Genomic DNA, 21,721 nt, shown 5'->3' with positions numbered 1-21,721 from the left:
AAAGCAGGAAGAACAGGAGGATTATTAACCGAGGGTGCAACTAGAAGTGTACTATACCGATTGCCTAGTAACTCATTGAATTTGCTGAATTTGCATCGGCGCTCAATTTTGTTACTTTTGATTTCTATGAAGACGTGTCTTTCAACCTTCTTCTACCCTTTCCTCCACTATCCAACCCCACATTATTTGCCCTCCAGGGATTGCGGGATTTCTTAAAGTCTAACCCAGGATTCTGGGACTAACCCCGGGATTGGGTAATAGAAAATTGCAGGAATTAAAATGATTTATTATGTGTTAGAAATCTAAATTTTTATTTACAGTAAAGAAACTTACCTTCTATCGTTAGTCTGAAACATAAGTTAGAATCATTTTTAACGATAAAAACAGTAGGACAATGAAAAATTATAAAAGTCTTAATAAATAACTCAATACAGTAAAGATTTCGAAACAGCGGAAAGTGAGAATATCATTGTAAAAATAAATGTAGTGTTGTTATAAGCGACTTAATGTTATTATTTAAATCAATCATTATTACTACTATTGTCCTTATTATTATCAAATGGCTGTGTTTATTTATTCTGTTTATTTTTATATTTTTCAGGTGTTCGTAAAGTAATTTATATTTTTAAAAAAAAATCCCTAAATTCCCAGGATTAGTTATATCAGATCCTGGGGTTTTTGGAATCCAAAAACCAGCCAGAATCGCGGGATTGAATTCCCTACCCCCAGCGCACACGTAAATTAAAATTGCACCACTGCACACGTTGGGCCTCACAGGCCGATATCTTCGAATCTAGAAATGCATGGACATAAGTATTGCGAAAAGAAATGTTTAGACTACACAATAGCGAACAAAAAAGTTACCACTTTTTGAAACCACCCTACTTCTATTACTTTTCAATATCAACTCAAAACTGCAGGATGTGCTTAATATACATATTCTGAAAGATAATTAAAAGCTCTATAAAACCTAGTTACCGTTGAACTTACTTAACTAACAAACAAAAACCCTACATAACATTAAACAAGACAACACACTGTTAAAGCCAACAAAAAGTTACCACTTTTGAACATGAATAATAAAATCTAATATTTTGTGGGGCACCTTTTGCTTTTAGGACAACCAAACAAGTAACTAAACGTGGTAACTTCTTTGTCGGCCCCAAAAATGTGTTACCCCGTTCAATGTCATATAACACTTTTATGTGCCAGTGAAATAAATTCAACTTCAACTGAGTTTTCTACAGCTTTAAATTCTCCACCAGTATATGCATATTGAACATACCACAGTCCCAAATGTATGCTAAAAAAAAAAAATAAGCAAAATAGAACAAATCGAAAAAGTGGCAACCCTTTTGTCCGCCAGTGCAATCCATGGCACCATTAATTAACAAAAATATACAACAACAAATCTCTTCAACCCTACGAGTCGTCGTTGTCTTTCTCAATATCACGCGAACTTGGGCCTGCCAGGTCCCACGTGTGCCCTGCAGAGCTGATACTCCAACGTCCACTGGTCATGGACCATCCTACCCCCACAGCGCGCACCCATCCGCGGAGCGATGAGTATCGCGAGATACCGCGGCCCGCTGATCGTATTAAGAGCGGGGCCGCGAGGTTCCATAAATCCTAGATGAAACGTTTCCTATCGCGGGGCCGTTATCTGAATTGGACGGTGACCTATGGTCGGGCAGAGAGGTGTACAGAAAGGCCGGCCGGCGTGCAGGCCCCGAACGAAACCAGGCTTTGGATATCAAACTGGCCGCGCAGCGCCTGTTGATATTAGCATTTATTTATATCTCCTGACCTCAAATATGTGTAACGTGCCTGCCTCCCCTCCATTCCACACCCGTTCGTGACAGGCTTGGCCTGTACACGCACACGCCTCCGTTTTTCGAGGTTACGCGCGAGCTGATATCGAGTTCCATCAAATTCTGTCGGTCGCTTCATTCGCGATAACGCCCCCGTTTTTCGCGCGCGAATAACCGCGCGACACCTACCGCCTCCCCCGCCACCCTCCGCGTGCCCCGCGGAGCGCAGATAACTCGATACTTTCAATGCTCCCAGCCAAGGACGCCGGAGCCGGCTGGAAATCTTATCTGCCGGCTCGCTTGGCTACAGGATCGATCGCGGACCGGCCATCGCGCCCGTTAGTCGAGGATAGCGAACGATAGTGAACGACAGCGGCCGATAGCCGACGGTGCTCGAGGATTAAAAGTCGCCGGGCGAGCGATCAAGAAAGCGGAATGGTCGCGAGTGCGATTTCATTCCATGAATATTATCTGCCAGTACTTGCACACAGGCCCGCGGAGACGTCTGGGTACAATGAAGTATTCATAGGCGGCTAATGTGGAACAGAAAGCCGCGATATCGCGGAGCACAGTGCCGAGGATAAGTAGAATAGCCACGGTCGCTACGAAACAGATACGGAGATAAAACGTTCGCCGGGAGTCTCGCGGAGCCGACAAGGGTTGCCAGTGTTTAGGGGGGGGGGGCGGGGTTAGTTTAAGTTGGACATTTAGGAACTGTTGCGGTTTACGAATCTGGGGCAGATAGTGGGGTGGCTCGTGATTCGAAGGAGAGGAGAATTAATTGATCGGTGCTATCGCTTCTTTAATTCCAGATATGGGTTTCGCGGCGGAGGGTTGAGCAATCTTCTCTGTGATAAAAAAAAAAGGAAACACGACGGTTTATTATTTATGAATTTATCGCTCGAGTCGCTTGGCGTTAGTAGGTCTGTATTCTTAATTAGAGAAGGTTCGGCGAGGTGTGAACAACCTTTCCCCGTGACGCAACGTCAAAGGGAAATCTGTTAACCAGGGAAGGCGACTTAACTCGAAAATCACTTCGCAACCGGCAAGACCAGCGAGCTCCTCGCGAGAGTTTCATAATTACACGCGTGTAAACGGAGCGAGCGTAGAGTTCCTGATTAATTAGAGTTTAATCCTCTTTAAACACAGCTCAGGTGTTCCTGATCGATGGGTGGAGCAATTTAGAGGATCATCGGTATTAGGGAGCAGTTTGCGAGGGTTTTAAGAAAGTATACTTGCTCCTGGCTGAACGGAGGACGACGGTTTCCTTCGCGAGTCCGTCTACCTGCTCTTCCACTCGGGGAGGAAAACCCCCGAGTCCCTTAAAACTTCCCGTGATCCTTCGATCTTTCCATTCGAGCCTTGCCGTCATAATGAAAACTTTCTTTTCCGCTTTCTTTCGTACCTAACAGGCTTGGGGTGCTTTCGAACTTTCTTTGTTCCTTCAACGAGCGCCACAGGAGCGCCGAAGAAGTTCCTCCTTTGCACGCTCTGGCCAGAGTCTCGCATTATCCGGATGGATATGAAGGACCGAATGAAAGGCAATTCATCCGCAGGCTTTGCTCCGATTGTCTTCTCCGTTCAACCAACTGCTCTGGCAAAGCAGGAGATAAACTAATTATAATGTTCAGAGAAATATCAGCTGAAAAAAGTCCACGAACAAAATACCAACACCACTTACTATCGATATCCGCGAAATACTTTTGTCAGAATTCGTATTAATCCCACTCTGAATGCTGAAAACAGATCGAGATAAGTGCCTCCAGTTATCTCCGTCAAACTTTTCCGCAACGAAATTCCGTAAGCAACGAGCGCGAATCGTGTGGCTCGCGCTGTTTATTTTCTTAATATATTAAGATCCTCGTTTACACGTCGAGATTCCAATATCCGTTTTAACACACGCGCGCGATTGTAAAACGCCGCGTTCGGCGCGTTAATGTCACCAGCAGCCTCGCCAATAATGTCCATTTTAAGCGGCAGGAACCCGGGCCGGTTAATCGATACGCCTGTTTGGTCTGTCCGACGCGTCGACCCGACGAATTCGCCTCATTTTTCAGCTACTCGATTTAATTAAAGCTATCAGCGACGGCAGCTCGTCAGCCACCGCAGATAACGTTTTGCATGAAGATAGCTTAATACGGGGCGCGACGCGATTAAAGGGAAAACGGGGGAGGGGCGGGGAAAAGCGAGAAAAAAAATTGTCAATCTGTGCCGCCGGCTAATTAAGAGCAATCGTTATCTTTGGTATCGCGTTGGCGTGTTTGTCGAGGCTCGTGAAACGGCTCGTTCTTTCCACGAGCGCCGCCGGAATCGAAGTACAATTTGAATGAAATTTTACGCTGCAGAGATTTAGCCGGGGAAATATGATTTTTATAATTCTATCGCTGTTGCGAAGAAAATTTCCATTTCCAGTCCATCGGGCTTCGGCTAGAATACTCCTCAGAGCGGGGAGAAGGGATTTCTGTCATCGACCGACGGAAAGTCAGTTTAATCCAGCAATTTGGAGAATTCAATTCCACCGCCGAGTTTGCTAGAGGATAGAAGTCGCGGGTCGGAGTAATAATTCAGAGGCGAGAGGGAAGCTAGATGCATTGTCGCGGACGTGATACAGCAGGAAATAATGTGACCGTGATGGATGGAGGATTAAACGCGCCACCGATTGGTCCGACGTGAAATCCCTGTAGTGAATTTTAATCCTCTTCGGGGGAAAGAGTGAATCGCTTATCGCGATGGCAGCTTGCCTTTCCTCCGAGGATAGAGGGAACAAGAATGGGGCTCGGTGTATCTGCAATACTGACGTAAGAACGGCTTTTTGCTGGCAAGCTATACGTGATAGTTGAAGGTTAACTTTTCAACACCAAAAGGAATAATTAACCCCAAGGCTGCTGATATTAACCGCTTCAGAATTGTGTAATCGCGACTTGTTCCGCGATCACCGAGTTAAGGATGCATCCGACCTATCTTCAAAACGGTACCGAGTTGATGAAAATTTGAGAGATCGTTCTTTTTAATTCCTCATGTGCTCTAAAAATTTTGAACGAATTCGCTAAACGGTTGCTGAGTTATAACGATTTTAATTTTCATTGATTTCACATGTACTCTTATGGAAAGAGGATCTTGAGATATAAAATAGCTGAAAAAATGTTGACGAAATGGTAGAAATGTTTTCAATTTTTTTGTAAACGTAGCATATGGATAGATGAAAACGTCTGCTGAGTTTCGATTGTTTTCACTGCACCGTTTTAAAGAAATAAATTATAACTTGAGATAATTGTGAATTCAGGGCATTTTCACTGCCAAAAGTTTAGCAAATAAAGCTTGAAAAAGCATTTGTAAAGTGAAAAATACCTTTCTAGGAGTAAAAATAAAGCTCCAACTGTCGTTCGAGTTTCTTACATCTAGATTTACATCAAATTTCATATACTTTTGTTGATACATCCTTAATAGTGTCAGAGAAAAATTGTGAGATTTAAATGCAATCTGAATTCAGGTTCCAGGAAGTAGAAGTCGACTAAAGTTGAACATCGAGCGTGGTATAGTGAAAGTTAGTTTGTCTAAACTTGCGGAGGGACATAGAACGATTCCTTTGGAGGATTATGAAATCGTATTTTCAATTTCTAGTTGTCTGATTTCATCGATACTTGAAGTTTCCTCAGCTACCCACCAAGTTATTCAAACCAAAATGAAACCGAGAAAAGTTTCCTCATTTCTATTATTTGTTTTATTAATACCCTCAAATTCGAGTGAGCAGCGTTTACCACCGCGTAGAAAGCCAGTTAGAAGTTTCATTCTGCAACGCAACCGCCAACGAGAGAGTTCACTCACTTTCCCTGGCAGCCGAGCAAATGCCAATCGTAATCCTTCAGCAACCATTTGTATTAAGGGGTCATTCCGGTTAGACGGGTTGAAAAAAATCGATTTCATTTTAAACATTTTTCGAAAGTACACAGATGAAAACTTTGAACGCGTTTTTCTCGAAACGTCAATTTCTTCACATCGTGAAGATAAAATCTCATAATCTATCGAACCGATTGCTTTATAAATTTCCCTGCTTATTCTGCACACCTATGACTCTCGCAGGGACTACAACCGAGTATTTTCATCGAGTCTAACCTACTTTTAAAATCGAAAACAGCAAAAGGAAAAAGCCTGAAAAACATTTTTCTTGCATTTTGCCCGCCATTTTGCTAATTTTTAAGATAAATCAGTAATTACAGTCCGAGCGATAGCGACAGTCATACATGATCAAGAATCTATTTGGATATTTAGGTTCAGTTAAGCTTAACAGCTGAAATCAAGCGAGGCATGAATTTTTAAACATGTCAACAAGACCGCTTTCAGAAGCATTTTAAAATCAATAATCTTATTACTTTTATATATTTTACTTACTGTAGAAATGTAGTTTAATAAATAAAAAAAAATTATTCCATTATTATAATTATTTTCGACTCAATAAATTCCTGAAAATCATTGAATTTATCGGCTCGCTAACCGAAATGAGCCCATAAACAGAACAGTCAACTAAATTCTGAGCAGACACACTATTAACTTTAGCTTCGCACAACTTTTTAATTTTTTTCTATGCAGCCAAAAGTATATTCTCCGAGGGTCTACGTTACACAGTTGGCGTAAGTTTCTCTGGGTTCACAATAGAAAAGTTAAACACCCATCCACCTACATCTACCAAAATCGCCCTCTCACTGAAAACCCTCGAAGAGCCTGAAAATCCTCTCTCCACGCACCCCGCGTCCCCGCAGCAGCTCGACATCTGTTGCTCGTCAACGGTGTCCATCGGAAGGCTGCCGCCGTTCCATCGCGAGGCTATCACGCGACCCGGGGCTTATTAATTCCAACCCTCCCCCCGGTGTGCGAGATTCAGGCGAGCCCGAAGGATCCGCGAATTCCACGGGAAAAGGGGGACACAAAAGATCCGCCGAAGGTGGAGGGTTGGGGTCCGTGAAAGGCGGGGTTCATCGTACACAAAGTGGGTAAAGGTAGGTAACCCATTTTGGGGGTGGTCGACTAGCTCGATTCCCTCCGTCTTTCTCGCAGCGTGCCCCAACGCCGTGTCTCCCGTCTCCCTCCGACTCGCTTCCCCACTCACACTTCCCTATCTCGCGGCTGTGTACCCTCGCTGAGTATTGAGCGGGGTGAACGCTCTTGCGCAATGCACGTGCAGCAACCCCAACCTCGCCGACCTCGAGGCACCTTCCTCGTCCGGGTCTACCCCGGGTCCGCTTGCGATTGATTAACCGAATGCCGATGATGTTTCGTCCTTATTAGGATCATTATTCGCGGCTGATCGAGGAGCCTGGACAGGGGTGGTCCGAGGAGAGGGTGGTCCGCGAGGAAGCGTGGACGGTTGAACGCGGAAACGACGGCCGAAAATCGAAGGAGGGGCGCGGCCGCACGATTACAGGGCGTTGCACGGGGCTGCGTTCTTGTTTTCGCCCGGGGAGGGGGAGAAAAAAAGTTGGGGGAGTGATAAGAAACTTATTGAGTCCCCGGAGAGGCGAGGGTGCGGGGAGCGCGATGAAATATCGCGCGATCCCTTTCCGCGTGAAATATCGAGTGAAACGCGATATCGAAGGGAAACGCGAGCCATCGCTCCCTCTCCCCTTGCCCTTGCGGCCAGGCCTCGGCCAGGGGCAGGCGAGCAATTAGTCTGTAACTAAGTTTTACGGCCTGGTTAATGCTCCTCGGATGCAGGGGAAAAAAAGGAGGAACGCGAGGAACACGGGTTCCCGCGAAGTTACGGCGGCTTTTTATTTTTAAAAACCACCCCCTGTCGTTTACCATCCGCCGAGTAACGAGACTGCGACGCTGGTCGCGAGTGAGCCGGGGCAATTAAAAGTTACAAGTATCGTTTTGGTAAATATCGAGTGATCGAGGGGGGATGCTGGCCGAGGGTTGCTCCAGGGAGGATCGCGCGGGGTGGTCAGAGTTGAGCGCGGCGCATTTGATCGATGTTGCGCGAGCTACGATTCCGCGAGTCTCCATATTTTATGCGAAAGAAGCGTGTTTCGATGGTGAATCGATGAAGCAAGGGTTCCCGGAGGATTTCGCCTGGCGAGGCACGGAGAGGGGCGCGGAGAATCCCAAGGATTCCGTTTGAGCTTATTACGCCGGGGCAATCATATTCTTGCACAAGTGACTCCCCGCGACGGGTCTACGCGGCGAAAGATCACGCGTGCACGACCGGCGTGTTCGATTCCAGCCGTAATTGAATGTCAGCGGCTGAACTACTCGGTTTCTTTGATCGACTGGCACCGGTGTGCTCGCGCGGGCGCTTTTGCAATTAAATCGAGACCTCTGGCTGGGAACGGGGGAGAGGGTGTATCTCCTCGGATCGATTGTAAAAATAATTACAGAGGGTAGGTGGGAAACGAGGGAAAAGGCGACGAATGACGAGGTATTTGAGAAAGCGAAGCACGATAAGCCTGTCTACCCCGCGCGCACATTCCTCCCCCGGCGGAGGGGAGGGACCCTTCGAATCTTCCTATCTCGAATTACCATCGAGCGGGCAAGACAAATCCCTGGCGATTTCTCCGTGGAAGATTGCGCGAGCTTCGTGACGTGCAGTTTCCCTTTTAAAGGGGGTTGCGAGAGCTTAATACTTTGCTGGTCGATCGATGGACGTCTTACGGGCTGAACCGTTGGGAAGAATCGCACGAATGAAGTTGTTTGTTTCCATAGGCGATAAATATCTCACTGGTGGGACTTATTAATTTCGCGAGGGGTGGAAAGGAACCCAAGAACTGAGTAAATATACCTCCCACTTCAAAATATATCAATTTTCCTTCTCCTAGGAACCAATTCATTTTATTTCTATCGATCTCGGTCGGAGGGTGGGGCGGAAAGCAGGAAGACGAGAGTCAACAGAGCTCGACTTTAACAGAGATTACAAAGAACGAGTCGACGTTATCGAGTGACAGTGGAGATCCAGGAAAAGCGACAGTACCCAGAAGCGACGGCTGTCGGATATCGAGTAAAAAGCCACGTCGTGGTGGATCGAGCAGTTTGTAAAGAGGCATGATTCATAACTGTCGACAGTCGATATTCCGATACGATAGACCCATCGACGTTTTCCTTCTACGTGCTGATACGATTGAAGATAGCTGATGGACGTCACTGTTACGAGCAGCCAATGTGGCCCGTGTTTGCAGACTACAATCTGCTTTTAAATTTGGGGATGAAGAAGCCTGTGGGACGAACCCGGACACCCTTATCCCCAGATGTAGCTACAGAAAATGAGAGGCTCTGGTTTGGGTATTTACTGGATAATATAAACAACCATTTGCTGTGTATGATCTTTTGGAGCAAACTTATGCTCGCTGTCGATCTTTCAGAGTAAGTAGCTTTGGAATAATCGACTTCGGAGTTACCGATTTCGCGAAGTTACCGATTTCGGGGAGTTACCGATTTCGCGGAGTTACCGATTTCGCGGAGTTACCGATTTCGGGGAGTTACCGATTTCGCGGAGTTACCGATTTCGGGGAGTTACCGATTTCGGGGAGTTACCGACTTCGCGAAGTTACCGACTTCGTGGAGTTACCGATTTCGGGGAGTTACCGACTTCGTGGAGTTACCGATTTCGGGGAGTTACCGATTTCGCGGAGTTACCGATTTCGGGGAGTTACCGATTTCGGGGAGCAACCGATTTCGGGAAGCAAATGATTCCGGAATTACCGATTTCGGAGCAATCACCTTGGAAATAACCGACTTAGGCTGACGGAGAGTATTAGGTAAAAATCGTGAAATTATTTTTACGTGACAATCTCCGTCAAAGTGTGGATTGAATTTCCGATTTCGCCTGTACTTTTATCTACGTTTAATTTTCACATTACTTCTGGGCGAAAAATAATTTGCCAGAGTAGTGGAAAGGTGCAGCTTTAGGAGATCCATTAAACCAATCCCCATTCTCCCCACAGTTTTCGAGGAAAGGATTAACCTCGAGCCTTTACTGTCATTCAGCAGGGAGATGGCCATATTTGTCAGGCTAGTCGAGCTGTGGGCGGCAGTCATTTTCGAGCATCAGGCTTGGGAAGCAGGAATCTATTGATGACCTGAATACCTCAATTGTTAGAATAGTCATTCAGCACGAGATCCGGGACCAAATCGAGGTCTGAGGAATTGATCCTCTTTCTCCTTACAGTTTTCAAAACTAGATTTCACTTCGCCCCTTTGTACGCGCCTCTCATAATACTATTTACGAAAATAATGCCAGAAGGCTAGAGACCCGAGATCCTGGCCTAATTCCAACACCGACCGACACGAATTTCCTGGGTGTCCTCGAGCAGCATTACTTTCTGGAGAATGGAGTACGCATTACACCAATTATAAGGCAGCTCTAAATTAAATACAAACTGGAATAGCAGCTGATAAACACGGAAACTGCTATCGAGCCAAGTCTAACTTCATACCTACCACTTAGGACAAAGTAGAATCGAAGAACACTTGAACGTTCGCATAGGAATTCGCAAACCATTACCCAGATCACCGCGCTCTTCCTACAACAAAGAGTTCGCGAGACGAACAGATTCGACTTCAGTGGAACTAGGTATCGAGTGAAACTATTCGCCTCTGATAACTCGGTCGCCGCGTTACCCTCTACCAACCCGCACCTCCCAAGGACACCTTCCAGGGCACAGGCTCCCCGCAAAGAAAAGCACCTCGCAGAAGCCCATATTTCCCGCGACTGGCAGACTCGTTAATAAGCCTGTAACATTTAGCCAGGCGACGGTACCGCGACAGCAAGGTAGAGCCAAAGTAGCACTCGCCGCGCGAGCGCCAGCAGCCCTGACACGTGCAAACACCAGAAAATTATGTTACACACAGCCTCGAGCCGTGTGCGTGGCCCTGCGCGAGCGTACGTAGCGTACGTGTGCGAGTTCTGCTGAGAGAGGCTGCCGACGGTGCGTGTGCCGCGGGTCACACAGAAAACCGCATCAGCCACGCTGGGATGCACGTAACATGTGTGTCAATGCGACTGACAAACCGCGGCGCGTTGCATTATCTGCAATTATTTTCTGTAACGTCGCCTTCGTCCTTTTTCCCCCCCGCGGCTCTGTCTGCGAAACAGCGCGAGCCCCTTTCTCTTCGGAGGACCGCGCGACGCGTTTCATATCGAACGGATGACGAGGGAATAGCTGAATATCTAATAGAAGAGGAATCAGTGGATCTAAATTGCTGATTTGCGAGATCACCGCCAAATCTTTGCTGATATCGTAATTGAATAGAAGACGCGGTGGCGCACTCAGGATTTAATCTTGTGGGAGCCGAGTTCAGAGGACACAAATATTTTGAACACAAATTCTATAAAAATTCATTAAGCGATTATAACAATTTATTTAAAGAATAAAATCCTGAATTACTTCAGTCGCGGTTATATTAATCTCTTTTTCCCTTTTTCTTCGGGGAGTGCCAGGGCCCTTTGGCCCTCTCTGGGTGCGCCACTGAATAGGACAGTGTCTCCTAGGTTTCTTTGCAAAGTTGAGGGACCCGGGATCCAGTGGAAGCTGGGCTAGTGGATAATCCACGGAGGATAGTGTTCTCGCAGGGCCCTCTATTGGAAGAGCGACAATTATTGGTAGCGAGACGTGGCGGACCCTTTTCTCTGCCACTCTCCAGGCTTCTCTCCAACCTACGTATGACCTCGATAATAACAGTTATGAAACTTGGCCGCGACAGTGAAAGTGGCGTGTACAGGACGTTTCATAACCCGGCGATGTCGCCAAACCGTTGGGACGGCGAAGAGGAGACCGTGGAAGAAAGGATATTTGATCGTTAAACAGTTTCACCGTGCGCACACACCCGATCGGGGGCAGCCTTGTACGAAATAGCCACGAGCCAGACAGAGAGGCAGCGCATCCACCGGCTTTGTCCCTTAAAAACTGAATTTCGCGGGTGGTCGTTTAATAACCCGCAACGTGAATCGTGCAGAACGATATTTCCCTGCATCCCCGGGAACTGGCTGCGAAGTATCGTCGACTTTGCTGCGGAAACAATATCACGGTCGTTGGAAATGCAGCTAAAGGCGGGGGTGGCTCGTTGAAGTTAACGCGAGCAGCCGGGGGAGATTGTTCCCGCTGTGGAGGAACGGCGAAGCGACGAAAGGAGAACGGGGCGCGTTTTTTTCGAGGGTGGCTTCCACGCCGGGATCCCTCCCCCATTGGGAGCCGCCAGAGGGAGAAATCTGCAGGAACTGCCGGGCGAAGGCGACGGGCCTGGCAAAGTTGCGCGTTCACCCTCGAGCGCCCCCAGTCATCCTCCCGTCCTGGGGATATTTAATATGCCGTAGTGGAGTTAGAGTTGCCGCTTCCACGGCGAACCGTGCTGGATAAATGCACGGGCCGCCAGACCTCCGCGACGCTGGGCGACTCTTTCGTAGAAGAGAACAGCGAGAGTGATCGATTTAAGCTGTTTCGCCGGGCAACAGAATCGTTGCAGGCAGATCACGATGTTGTAGCGTCGACAAAATCGATTTGGCGGAGCCCGAGCCGGAATTCTACTCGATTTCAACTAATTAACACTTATGCAATTTGTAAAGTTGTAGGGATATGCAAATTCGGGGCAAGTTTATTCGATATCATATATTTATAAATATGTAAGAGGAAGAAGAAGAAAAAGAATAATAAGAGTAATAAGAGTAATAAGAGTAATAAGAGTAATAAGAGTAATAAGAGTAATAAGAGTAATAAGAGTATTAAGAGTAATAAGAATAATAAGAATAATAAGAATAATAAGAATAAGAATAATAAGAATAGAATAATAAGAATAAGAATAATAAGAATAAGAATAATAATAAGAATAAGAGGAATAAGAATAATAATAAGAATAAGAGGAATAAGAGTAATAAGAGTAATAAGAGTATTAAGAGTAATAAGAATAATAAGAATAATAAGAATAAGAATAATAAGAATAAGAATAATAAGAATAAGAATAATAAGAATAAGAATAATAAGAATAAGAATAATAAGAATAATAATAAGAATAAGAGGAATAAGAATAATAAGAATAAGAATAAGAATAAGAATAAGAATAAGAATAAGAATAAGAATAAGAATAAGAATAAGAATAAGAATAAGAATAAGAATAAGAATAAGAATAAGAATAAGAATAAGAATAAGAATAAGAATAAGAATAAGAATAAGAATAAGAATAAGAATAAGAATAAGAATAAGAATAAGAATAAGAATAAGAATAAGAATAAGAATAAGAATAAGAATAAGAATAAGAATAAGAATAAGAATAAGAATAAGAATAAGAATAAGAATAAGAATAAGAATAAGAATAAGAATAAGAATAAGAATAATAAGAATAATAATAAGAATAAGAGGAATAAGAATAATAATAAGAATAAGAGGAATAAGAGGAATAAGAGGAATAAGAGGAATAAGAAGAATCAGAAGAATAAGAAAAATAAGAAAAATAAAAAGAATAAGAATAATAAGAATAATAAAAAAATTTACAAGAATGAAGCACATAAAAATAAAGCTCAGTTGATTCAATTATCCCGGTTTAATATTTTAAGAACTTATTTTTAAAAAAATGAAGTCTAGAAGATAGGTGCCGACGTAAGAATGAGCAGAAATTACTACGAATCGCGTTTCCCCCCTCCTCGAGGAGTTCAATCCCCCCTCCCGTCAACGCAAGCGTCCGAAAACGTTGAACGGATGGTGGGCGTAAAAGTCGAGAAAGCAAAGCGAAACCCGGCGGTACGGGGAGAAGAGGAAGGCAACACTACCTCGCAACAATGGGGCATTATTTAAACGCGCGTACGCGTGCGCGCGATACGCGACGGGGCACGGGCGCAGGGACCGCGCATATGGGATGGATCATAGTCGAGATAAAAGAGCCCCATGAGTCATACGCGTAGAATCTTGACGATCGTAAGTGATCCTTGACGCTTAACGGCTCCACGACCTCGATTTTGGTAAAATAAGCGGAAATTGGTTAAGCGTCCGCGGGCACGGGGCCGGTGGCGTTTCGTACGCGTCAGCGAGCCTCTGACAATGGGCCGTGTAACTTGGAATTATCGCCGTCCGAACTGTTCCGCTATTAACTTCCACTCCACTCGAGATACGAGGAAACGATATCGCTAGTAGATTCGCAATCCCGTTACGGTGGAGATTTTCAGAATTATTCGGGGAATTCAAGGACCGTTTGTTTCTTTGTGATTCGGCCGAAGGATGAGCGAAGGATTTTAAAAGAAATGATAACCGATTTGGCGGCGAGAGGCGATCGATTAAAATACACGAACCGACGCGTGACCGATTTGAATCCATTTACGCGCGGCAATGTCGTTAGCCGTGATAAATGTCGTTTAACGTCCGCACGTCGTACGGTGAATAAGTTGGCGCGAGAGTAAAAGGTAATGACCGTCGAAGAAATGGACAGACCGCGCGGTGAAATTGCTTTTTGTCTTGGGAAAAGTGAAATCCACGTAAGCGTCGTTACGTGATATTAGCGAAGAGGCGGGGGCGTTAAACGGCAAGCAACGGAACCCGATAACTCGATATATTTATTTAATTCACTTGCACGCTAATTGCTTTGTTGACACTTCGTCTGAATGTTAAACGAAATATGAAATATTCATGATGGATGACCCTCCCGTTCAATCGAATTACGAAGCAATCATGGCGGACGTTTAAAGTGGGGCCGTAACTTGCTAAACGTTAGAAATACCAAGCGAACAATAAAATGTAATATCGTTTCGCAACGTTTTAATACTATGGGAATGAAAATATGTGTCACAGTTATTTAATCTTAATATACTGTTTGTTAACCTAACTGTTTGCACAGCGGCTAATTCAAAAAGTTTCTCAAGTTGGTCGAGCGAGTAATGTGCATTTCGGAATTCATAATCGATAAGAGGATGTACTTAATTTAATCTGGCTTCGAGTGTACCGTACGGTCACGTGTATATATTGTTTGAAACTTGCTTAGAAGTTACTCTTTGAATGCCAGATCGTACTCACGTTACAGCATTCCGGCATGCCTCGGAATGTTCCAGGATGGAATTTCTATTTTTCGCACACGTTCATTTGGGCCACGGAATAACGCGATGTGTCAAAGATACGTTTCGTTTCAGGTGGCAAAGTAACACGAAAGGTTTGTAAAACGGATACTGAAATACGGTTACAAAATGCACGGGAAAAAAAACGTTATGGAAGACGAGGAACAGCGAGCGTGATCTGGCGGTGGAAATCGTGAAATTTCCAACTATCGTGGAATGAAAACGATTCTGTCGATAATGACGGTTGCTATACTGTTTCTCGCTTCGGTCTTTTTTAGCATTTCATCGGAAATATTATTCCTGCTCTCGATCGAGTCCCTAATTATTATCGCGAAAATGTAATACGAAGTACAAGAATCGTGGATGTTACGTTTCGTAAAATCATGCAAATATTTTAGGAAATATATAAGTTAACAAACATGTATGATGCTTCTACAGACACAAACTGTGAGAGATTAATGATTAAGAAGTACATTTTGTATGCAAACTCAAACACCAACTTGAGAACACGACCATATTCCAGTATTCGCGTTCTTCTTTTACAAGACATGAACTCTACCATACATTGTGCAAGAAGTTAATCAGTTTTCTTACTGATATAGTACTTTAGAAGTCTCATCACATTGATAATCATACATATCGTGTTACAGAATATTTTTAAAACAGTTCTATTATTTAAAGAAGATAAGATAATACACTGGACTATGAATCAATTTCCCTACTTTCTGTGCGACTAGTTCTCTACCATAGTTCCTTACCGTACTTCTTACTATAACCCTAACATCATTACAAACTAACAGTTGCCATTAAGAAAAGCAGATTCTGAATATAATCTGAATATACAATGAGATATTAATACAATTGAAAGAATTCAATATTGATGTAAACGAGACAGTTTGGATCGCATGATATATCAATGCCAACATTACAATATGTCATAAAATTAAATCTGTATTAAGGAACTCACCGAAACATGTGTGCCAAAGTCACTACCACTGTACCGCAGCGAATGTACTCATGGATTACCTGTAACAAAGAAGCATATAATTTATATTAACTCGCAAGAATACTTATGCTATATATTCCTATATATCCTTATACATGCAACGTCTGTACTTTATTCCCAAAATGTAATATCTACGAAGATAAAAGAAGCAAAGAAACTAACCAACAAGCTACACGATAGAAACATCATTTTACGAAACAATGAACTTATTTCGATTTAGAAATATGCCTGCAGCGAAGTATGCTTAACATATCCAACGAAAAGATACTAAAAGGTACGAAATCCCCGAATGTGGGAGCAACAAAACGAAAAAAAAATCCATAAATTTTTCTCACCATAATTCGTTACAAGCCACCAATCGTTTCATTAATAGCACCGACATATGACACAGAGATTTCGTCAATGGCAATGCCGAGGCGATATGTGGAAAGCTAAATTGTAATCGACGAGACCAGCTACTCGGTCATTGTATACTTGCCAAAGTCAAGGTCGTCCAACATGCCATTGTAAGGTCAAGTCGTCATGTTTACAATGTCAAATGGAAGCTGTAAATCACACGCGGCTGCACACCCGCACATGTCCGCGCACTAACATTACGAGCGAACTTACGACATTGTTCTTGGCTAGGAAAAGGGCGATGCATCCCAGCGCGACTGAATAACCTCGTTAAGAATTCTACGGCGAGAAGTTAGGTTAGGGTAGGACGCGAGCGAATTAAGTAGCCGGTAACCGCACACAGTGTTGTACGATCGTATTCCCGACGTGTTCGCGGTAGTTCGAACGGAATTATGAGTTTCGTCGGCTGTTAGTCGATACGAGGCTACGGTGGATGAGAATTTTCTAACAATGTAATTTACCTAGCGGATCGTGGAGCAAATGCGCAGACGAGCCTTCTAATCATTTAACCATTCACTAACGCGTAATTCCTACGGCAATCTAATATATCTGACATCTTATTTCTGTTACTGTGGTCCACTCACTACCCGGCTATCGTGTTACAATCGTACGCAAAAAATAATTCGCTACGTTACCGCTGGCGCTTCGTTTTTTAATGGTGCCAACCCCACGCCTGCTGCCAACCTAATAGGGGAAACGCGTTTTTTGAATTTCGCGGGACGATTGAATAACATATAAAAGCTAGTTAAAGACAGGAGTCTGGAAGACTTATGATCATGATTGTTTATTTTTTTTAGAAAATATAGTATAAAATTCATCGTTATCGGCTTTATGTAAATCTGGCAGGCACTCAGGTCGGTGATGGTCGTGTATTGCTGTATCGTACACGGTACAAGCATTGGGAAATATCACGATTCGTGATCCTCCAAGAATTGTTTCAAAAGCACGTTGCTTAATGGGATTCTAAGATGCTCGACACTATCGATATTGCGCTTTACTATCACTAGTTTGTGATCTAGAAACTCGGTCAATTGCGCTCTTAATGCTAAGTCCGAGCTGACAAGGAATCCTTCGCGTGCTGCTCGATAAAGATCTTTAAATGCCATCCCTGATAAGGAGAATAAGTAGTATTAATTTCAGTGTAGTTCTGTTGATAGGGAAGACGTGGTACAGGAAATTACCAGTAAAATTAACGTTACTACTATTGCTCAGCTGGTACTTGGCAAGCAATACGTAGATCGATTTAGCATTCGAAGTTAAGGAAAGGAAAACATTGTGGAGAGACGACAAAGCGAGAGAACCACTTTGCTGCACTAAGAGCGAACTTTCGTAGGATGTCTCTTCTTGGTAAGACAGAAACGTAGTCGTGTCCCACCAAAAGAAATTGAATTTCGACCGTTTTATGTGATCCCATACTGCAAATGCACAAACATGTAAAATTAATGAAAACAAAGCGGCCTGAGATTGCTACGAGATGCAACTGAACGTACACAGCGGCGCATTGACATGATCGACCGACGCCAAGACGCAGAGATTTGGTATACTTGCTAGGCAAGAAAGTACGTCTTGAGCTTTATTCGAGCGCAACATTATACCGTCTATGTTATGTATTAACAAATACAATCTATCTTTTCGAGTTCTCTTCAGCTTTTTTTCAATCAGATCTATACATTCGCTCGTATTACCGGGACAACTTAACTGTAGTAAATCGACAATTATACCATCGAGTACCTGAAAGAGATCATCGCACCATAAATTATTGTATTATTTTAAATTCGTATTCTAATATCATACAATTACTTACATCCTTTATAGTTAGACTGGGAAAGTATCCATTTACTATCAACGATGGATGATAAGCTATACTCTTATGGAAATTATTAATTAAACATCGCTTTGACCCTAAACCGTAAAGTAGCACAGTGTGACCTTGCCTGAAATAAAAGGCAAATATTATCGCCTCGCTTATTAAACAAATTTTAATGCCTCATTTCTCTCTAATACTTACTCCATGATGAAGTACCACATAGGAAACAGTGCAGCGTAGTTTTCATTTAACGAATAAATAGTCTTTTTATGCCGCTGAGGTATGAAGCTTTGATTTGCTAGTAACTGCTCTAGCTTCTCCTTCGTTAAACGGGAGTTACGCAACTGCTTTAGGGTTCTATCAGACGTAATTGCCTTCTCCGATTGCGTCTCGAAATACTCGTCAGTTTTCATGTGCTTTAAATACAGAAAACATTAGATATCGTTGCGGACGTGCTGCTTCTAGTATATCCATCTACATTCGCGAGTTCCTACTTACAAAATCTTTATGGATAATTGCAGGTTTATTTTTATTACTAATTCTCTTTGGCGTGCGCAATATATTCGACTGTAATATAAACTGTTGCTTCTGAACTTTTGCTTCAATCTTATCTTCCTCGTCATTACTGGATGTAATATTCTCACTTTCGATCGATTCGTCTCCGGCGTCATCTCCAGACGGCATATAATCATCTGATTCTGACACGCTTTCGCTTTCGCTTGAAGTCAATCCAGATCTGAATCTTTTCGAAGTGACTGGAACTAGCCACGTGAAAGTGAAAATTTATTAAGTTCCACTGTTTTTATTACAACGATGAATCTTTTAAGAAGTAATAAAGGAATACCTCTTGCAGGAGGATTTTTATCATCTGTATTCAACAACTCCTCCTCTGACAGACTCATTCTTTCGAGGACAATTTTGAGATCGTTAAGGCTTCTCTCCTTCCTCGAACTGAGCGGTGTACAGCACAGATTCGCTTTTTGTGTCATAGCGTTCTTCTTGCTGGGTGTTTGAAAACCATACAATGTCTTACCACTGACATCGTCATTAGAAAACAATTCTAAATAAAGAGCATGTGTTTTAGTTTGAAAGATGAAATGCGAATGCCAAGCACAGGGTTGGAGAATTACCAACGGGTTTCTGTACGTTCGCTTCTATGTCTTGAAGCTCCTGTTCCATCGCACGTGATACCTGTGAAATTGGTCCCGCATCTTCATCTGACAATATATATTTTGTACCTCCGCCTTCTGCAATATAAAAACGTAAGCCTGTAGTAAACAATTTACGATATACAACAGGAAAGGATTTTGTATAATCTCACAATTATAAATAAAATTCTGAACAAAGGATAGCAACATCATTCAACATTCTTTTTATTCTTCAACTTTACTGATTACCTTTGACTTTAGCTTTTATTCGAGAAGATCGCCGTAAATTTTTAGCACCAGACATTTTCAACGATTACAGGAAAATGCAATCAGAATGGAAAATAAAATACGCGCTTTCAGTCAAAATTGATCGATGACATTATGGAAGTTAGAATAACCGCCTTATATTTTTATTTAAAAATCTTATAGTAAATCCTCATGAGCTTAAGTAGATTTCATTGAAACTCAGCCTTTAGTAAGGACAATGGCGCGCGAATTTGAAATTGAGTGCTGTTAAGATACAAATTTCTTCTCACTTTTGTTCATTCGTCTTTCAAATACAACAGAATAGTGATTTATTCTTATTACAATCATTTAAAGACTATATTACATTCCTTTCAAAGGAAATACAAGTGTTATTGTACACAAAAGGAGATACATGAGATTAGCCTTAACGATTCAGTGATTACGTCATTGCGCGACGGAAATTTATTTCATAGAAATCGTAAATGGTCTTAAAATGGTAAGAAATCAATTATTTCCTATTTAGAAATTATAATGTATTAATCTTTCGTATGTTATTAACTACTCCTATAACTTTAAAACTTAACAAACTCGAACAAAAACAAATGAGTTGGTTGGGCACAATATAAGCCAATAGAAACTTTACGATGGCACCCAGTGATTGTAAACTACTCTTTATTTTTCCTCAAATTATTATTATAGAATGTCCTTAACAGTAGTTAAACGCTAGATTATTATTAAAGTGCATAAAATGTTCGAAAATACGTGATACAATTATAAATGTGCCCGATTTACGAACTGCTCAGCGTCTGTTTTGCATGCGCCGTGTACCGCCAAAAAACGTTCATAAACCATTACAACACGTGTATATTACCCCGTGTTTTTAATTTTAACCGATTCGCGTAAACAGTATACGTGAATAACATTGTTTAAATATATAACAGATCAGTCTTTATACGTGGACGTTAACGTCTTGCCGAGCCTTAGTCAAGGGCCTTGAAGACAAGATAGGAATTTTATTTTGACAGAACAGATAGTAAAAAAGATAACGTTTAATGGTATTGTCAAACATTATGAATGACTTGAATGGGGAAGATTCTTTAACGAAGTTGAACACTCAACTGAACAAGGCTATGGTTCTGATGGATACTACAACAGAGGGTGAACCCAACCAGCCAAGACGCAGCAAGACTATAAAGATTAATACAAAAGTTCAGCCGGCCAGTCCCAGTTTGTCCACTCCGTCACCTGTATCTAGAAAGAGTATTTTAAAGAAAAACGATTCGAGGAACAGAATACAGTCACAAAACACGAAAAGTGACAGAGAGACGTCAAATGACGCGAGCCACGATGGAATGTCAATGAATGCGTCAAGTGTCCCTAGGCCACATAATGTAAATATAACTTAAGTTAGAAATTTGTTATTGTTTTTCTACAGTTGTTTCGTCACTGCCAATTTCAGATCGATGATTTATTAAAGAAAGAAGATTTAATCGTGGAATCCACGGATTCTACGCTTAACTTTGACGATATATCCGACAATGAAGATGTATGGGTAATGGACATTCCTACAACGGTGAGTTCTATGCCTTTAACATTTTGTTTTACATTAATCAAGATCGTAGAGCCGCCACATACAATGCGGCAACCCTTTATGCTCCTTTTAATTAAACACTGACGTTAATGTCAGGTCAGATGTTAATTCAAAGCGTTGTACAACTTGTAGATAGATCCACGAGAACTTAAAGGTCAAACATTAGTGTTTGGAGAGAAATCGAAATTTAAAGTTAAAGAAGAACGATACTGTGCTGTGAACCATGACGTCAAATGTAACATCACTTGTGTATTTAACACTGGCAAAGAGAAATCACGATATAAAACTGGTAATTTGTTTTCCTTTTTGTTTCCACCTGCGGATGTAATCAGTGACTTCTACTGACAGCGCTCTCTTTTTGTGTAGTTAATGTAAAGCCAGTGGGCGCGATCACTATTAGGCGGAAACTTTCAGGTATTTCGAAAACTAAACCAATGCAAATAGAAAACTCTAGTGTGCCATTCCCAGAAAATTTGAAAACTCGGCATCCACTGTTTGGCGTAAGTTACGAAAAGGTAAAGTTCAAAAAAGGTGCGATAAAGTAAATCGCAGAAAGGAGAATGACAATATATAACATTGTGTATCATACTTTGCTTAAACATTATATAAAATTGATAAATAATACACTGTCTGGTTCATAAAAGCCCATGTGCACATTTTCTATAAAGGGAAGCTTAATTTTACTTCAACTTGACCTA

General features: G+C 42.5%; 2 protein-coding genes across 6 annotated transcripts in view; one reads left to right on the top strand and one right to left on the bottom strand.

Annotated features, from left to right (window-relative positions):
• Positions 1-19,589, bottom strand: part of Rdx (BTB/POZ and MATH domain-containing protein rdx) — a 108,945-nt gene extending 89,356 nt beyond the window's left edge. For 4 of the 5 annotated variants that reach the window (XM_076821514.1, XM_076821516.1, XM_076821517.1 and 1 more), the window contains exons 1-10: positions 19,436-19,589; positions 19,169-19,285; positions 18,883-19,098; positions 18,537-18,799; positions 18,240-18,454; positions 18,036-18,165; positions 17,722-17,962; positions 17,413-17,646; positions 17,230-17,339; positions 15,797-15,855 (exon numbers count right to left, since the gene is read on the bottom strand). In XM_076821514.1, the coding sequence (XP_076677629.1) occupies positions 15,797-15,855; positions 17,230-17,339; positions 17,413-17,646; positions 17,722-17,962; positions 18,036-18,165; positions 18,240-18,454; positions 18,537-18,799; positions 18,883-19,098; positions 19,169-19,285; positions 19,436-19,490 (1,640 nt within the window). In that variant the 5' untranslated portion in view covers positions 19,491-19,589. The remainder of the gene's footprint in view (positions 1-15,796; positions 15,856-17,229; positions 17,340-17,412; positions 17,647-17,721; positions 17,963-18,035; positions 18,166-18,239; positions 18,455-18,536; positions 18,800-18,882; positions 19,099-19,168; positions 19,286-19,435) is intronic. The other variant, XM_076821515.1, reaches the window with a different exon arrangement.
• Positions 19,590-20,097: 508 nt separating this feature from the next.
• On the top strand, positions 20,098-21,690 carry LOC143373894 (uncharacterized). The gene is made up of 4 exons (XM_076821527.1): positions 20,098-20,823; positions 20,892-21,005; positions 21,156-21,312; positions 21,390-21,690. The coding sequence occupies exons 1-4, from the start codon at positions 20,485-20,487 to the stop codon at positions 21,566-21,568; spliced, it is 789 nt and encodes a 262-aa protein (XP_076677642.1). The 5' UTR covers positions 20,098-20,484; the 3' UTR covers positions 21,569-21,690.
• Positions 21,691-21,721: the final 31 nt, after the last annotated feature.

Source organism: Andrena cerasifolii, chromosome 10, assembly GCF_050908995.1.
Source record: "Andrena cerasifolii isolate SP2316 chromosome 10, iyAndCera1_principal, whole genome shotgun sequence".
Lineage (NCBI taxonomy): Eukaryota > Metazoa > Arthropoda > Insecta > Hymenoptera > Andrenidae > Andrena > Andrena cerasifolii.
Note: the sequence above shows the minus strand (reverse complement) of the source record. Positions and strands in the feature narration are given on the sequence as shown.

What these genes read in the sequence shown, in the direction of transcription:
- LOC143373894 (XM_076821527.1), top strand. Translation starts at nt 20,485, where the DNA reads ATGGTATTGTCAAACATTATGAATGACTTGAATGGGGAAGATTCTTTA. An exon ending in GTGTCCCTAGGCCACATAAT is followed by an intron (nt 20,824 to 20,891) that starts GTAAATATAACT and finishes TGCCAATTTCAG; the next exon opens with ATCGATGATTTATTAAAGAA. An exon ending in GAAATCACGATATAAAACTG is followed by an intron (nt 21,313 to 21,389) that starts GTAATTTGTTTT and finishes CTTTTTGTGTAG; the next exon opens with TTAATGTAAAGCCAGTGGGC.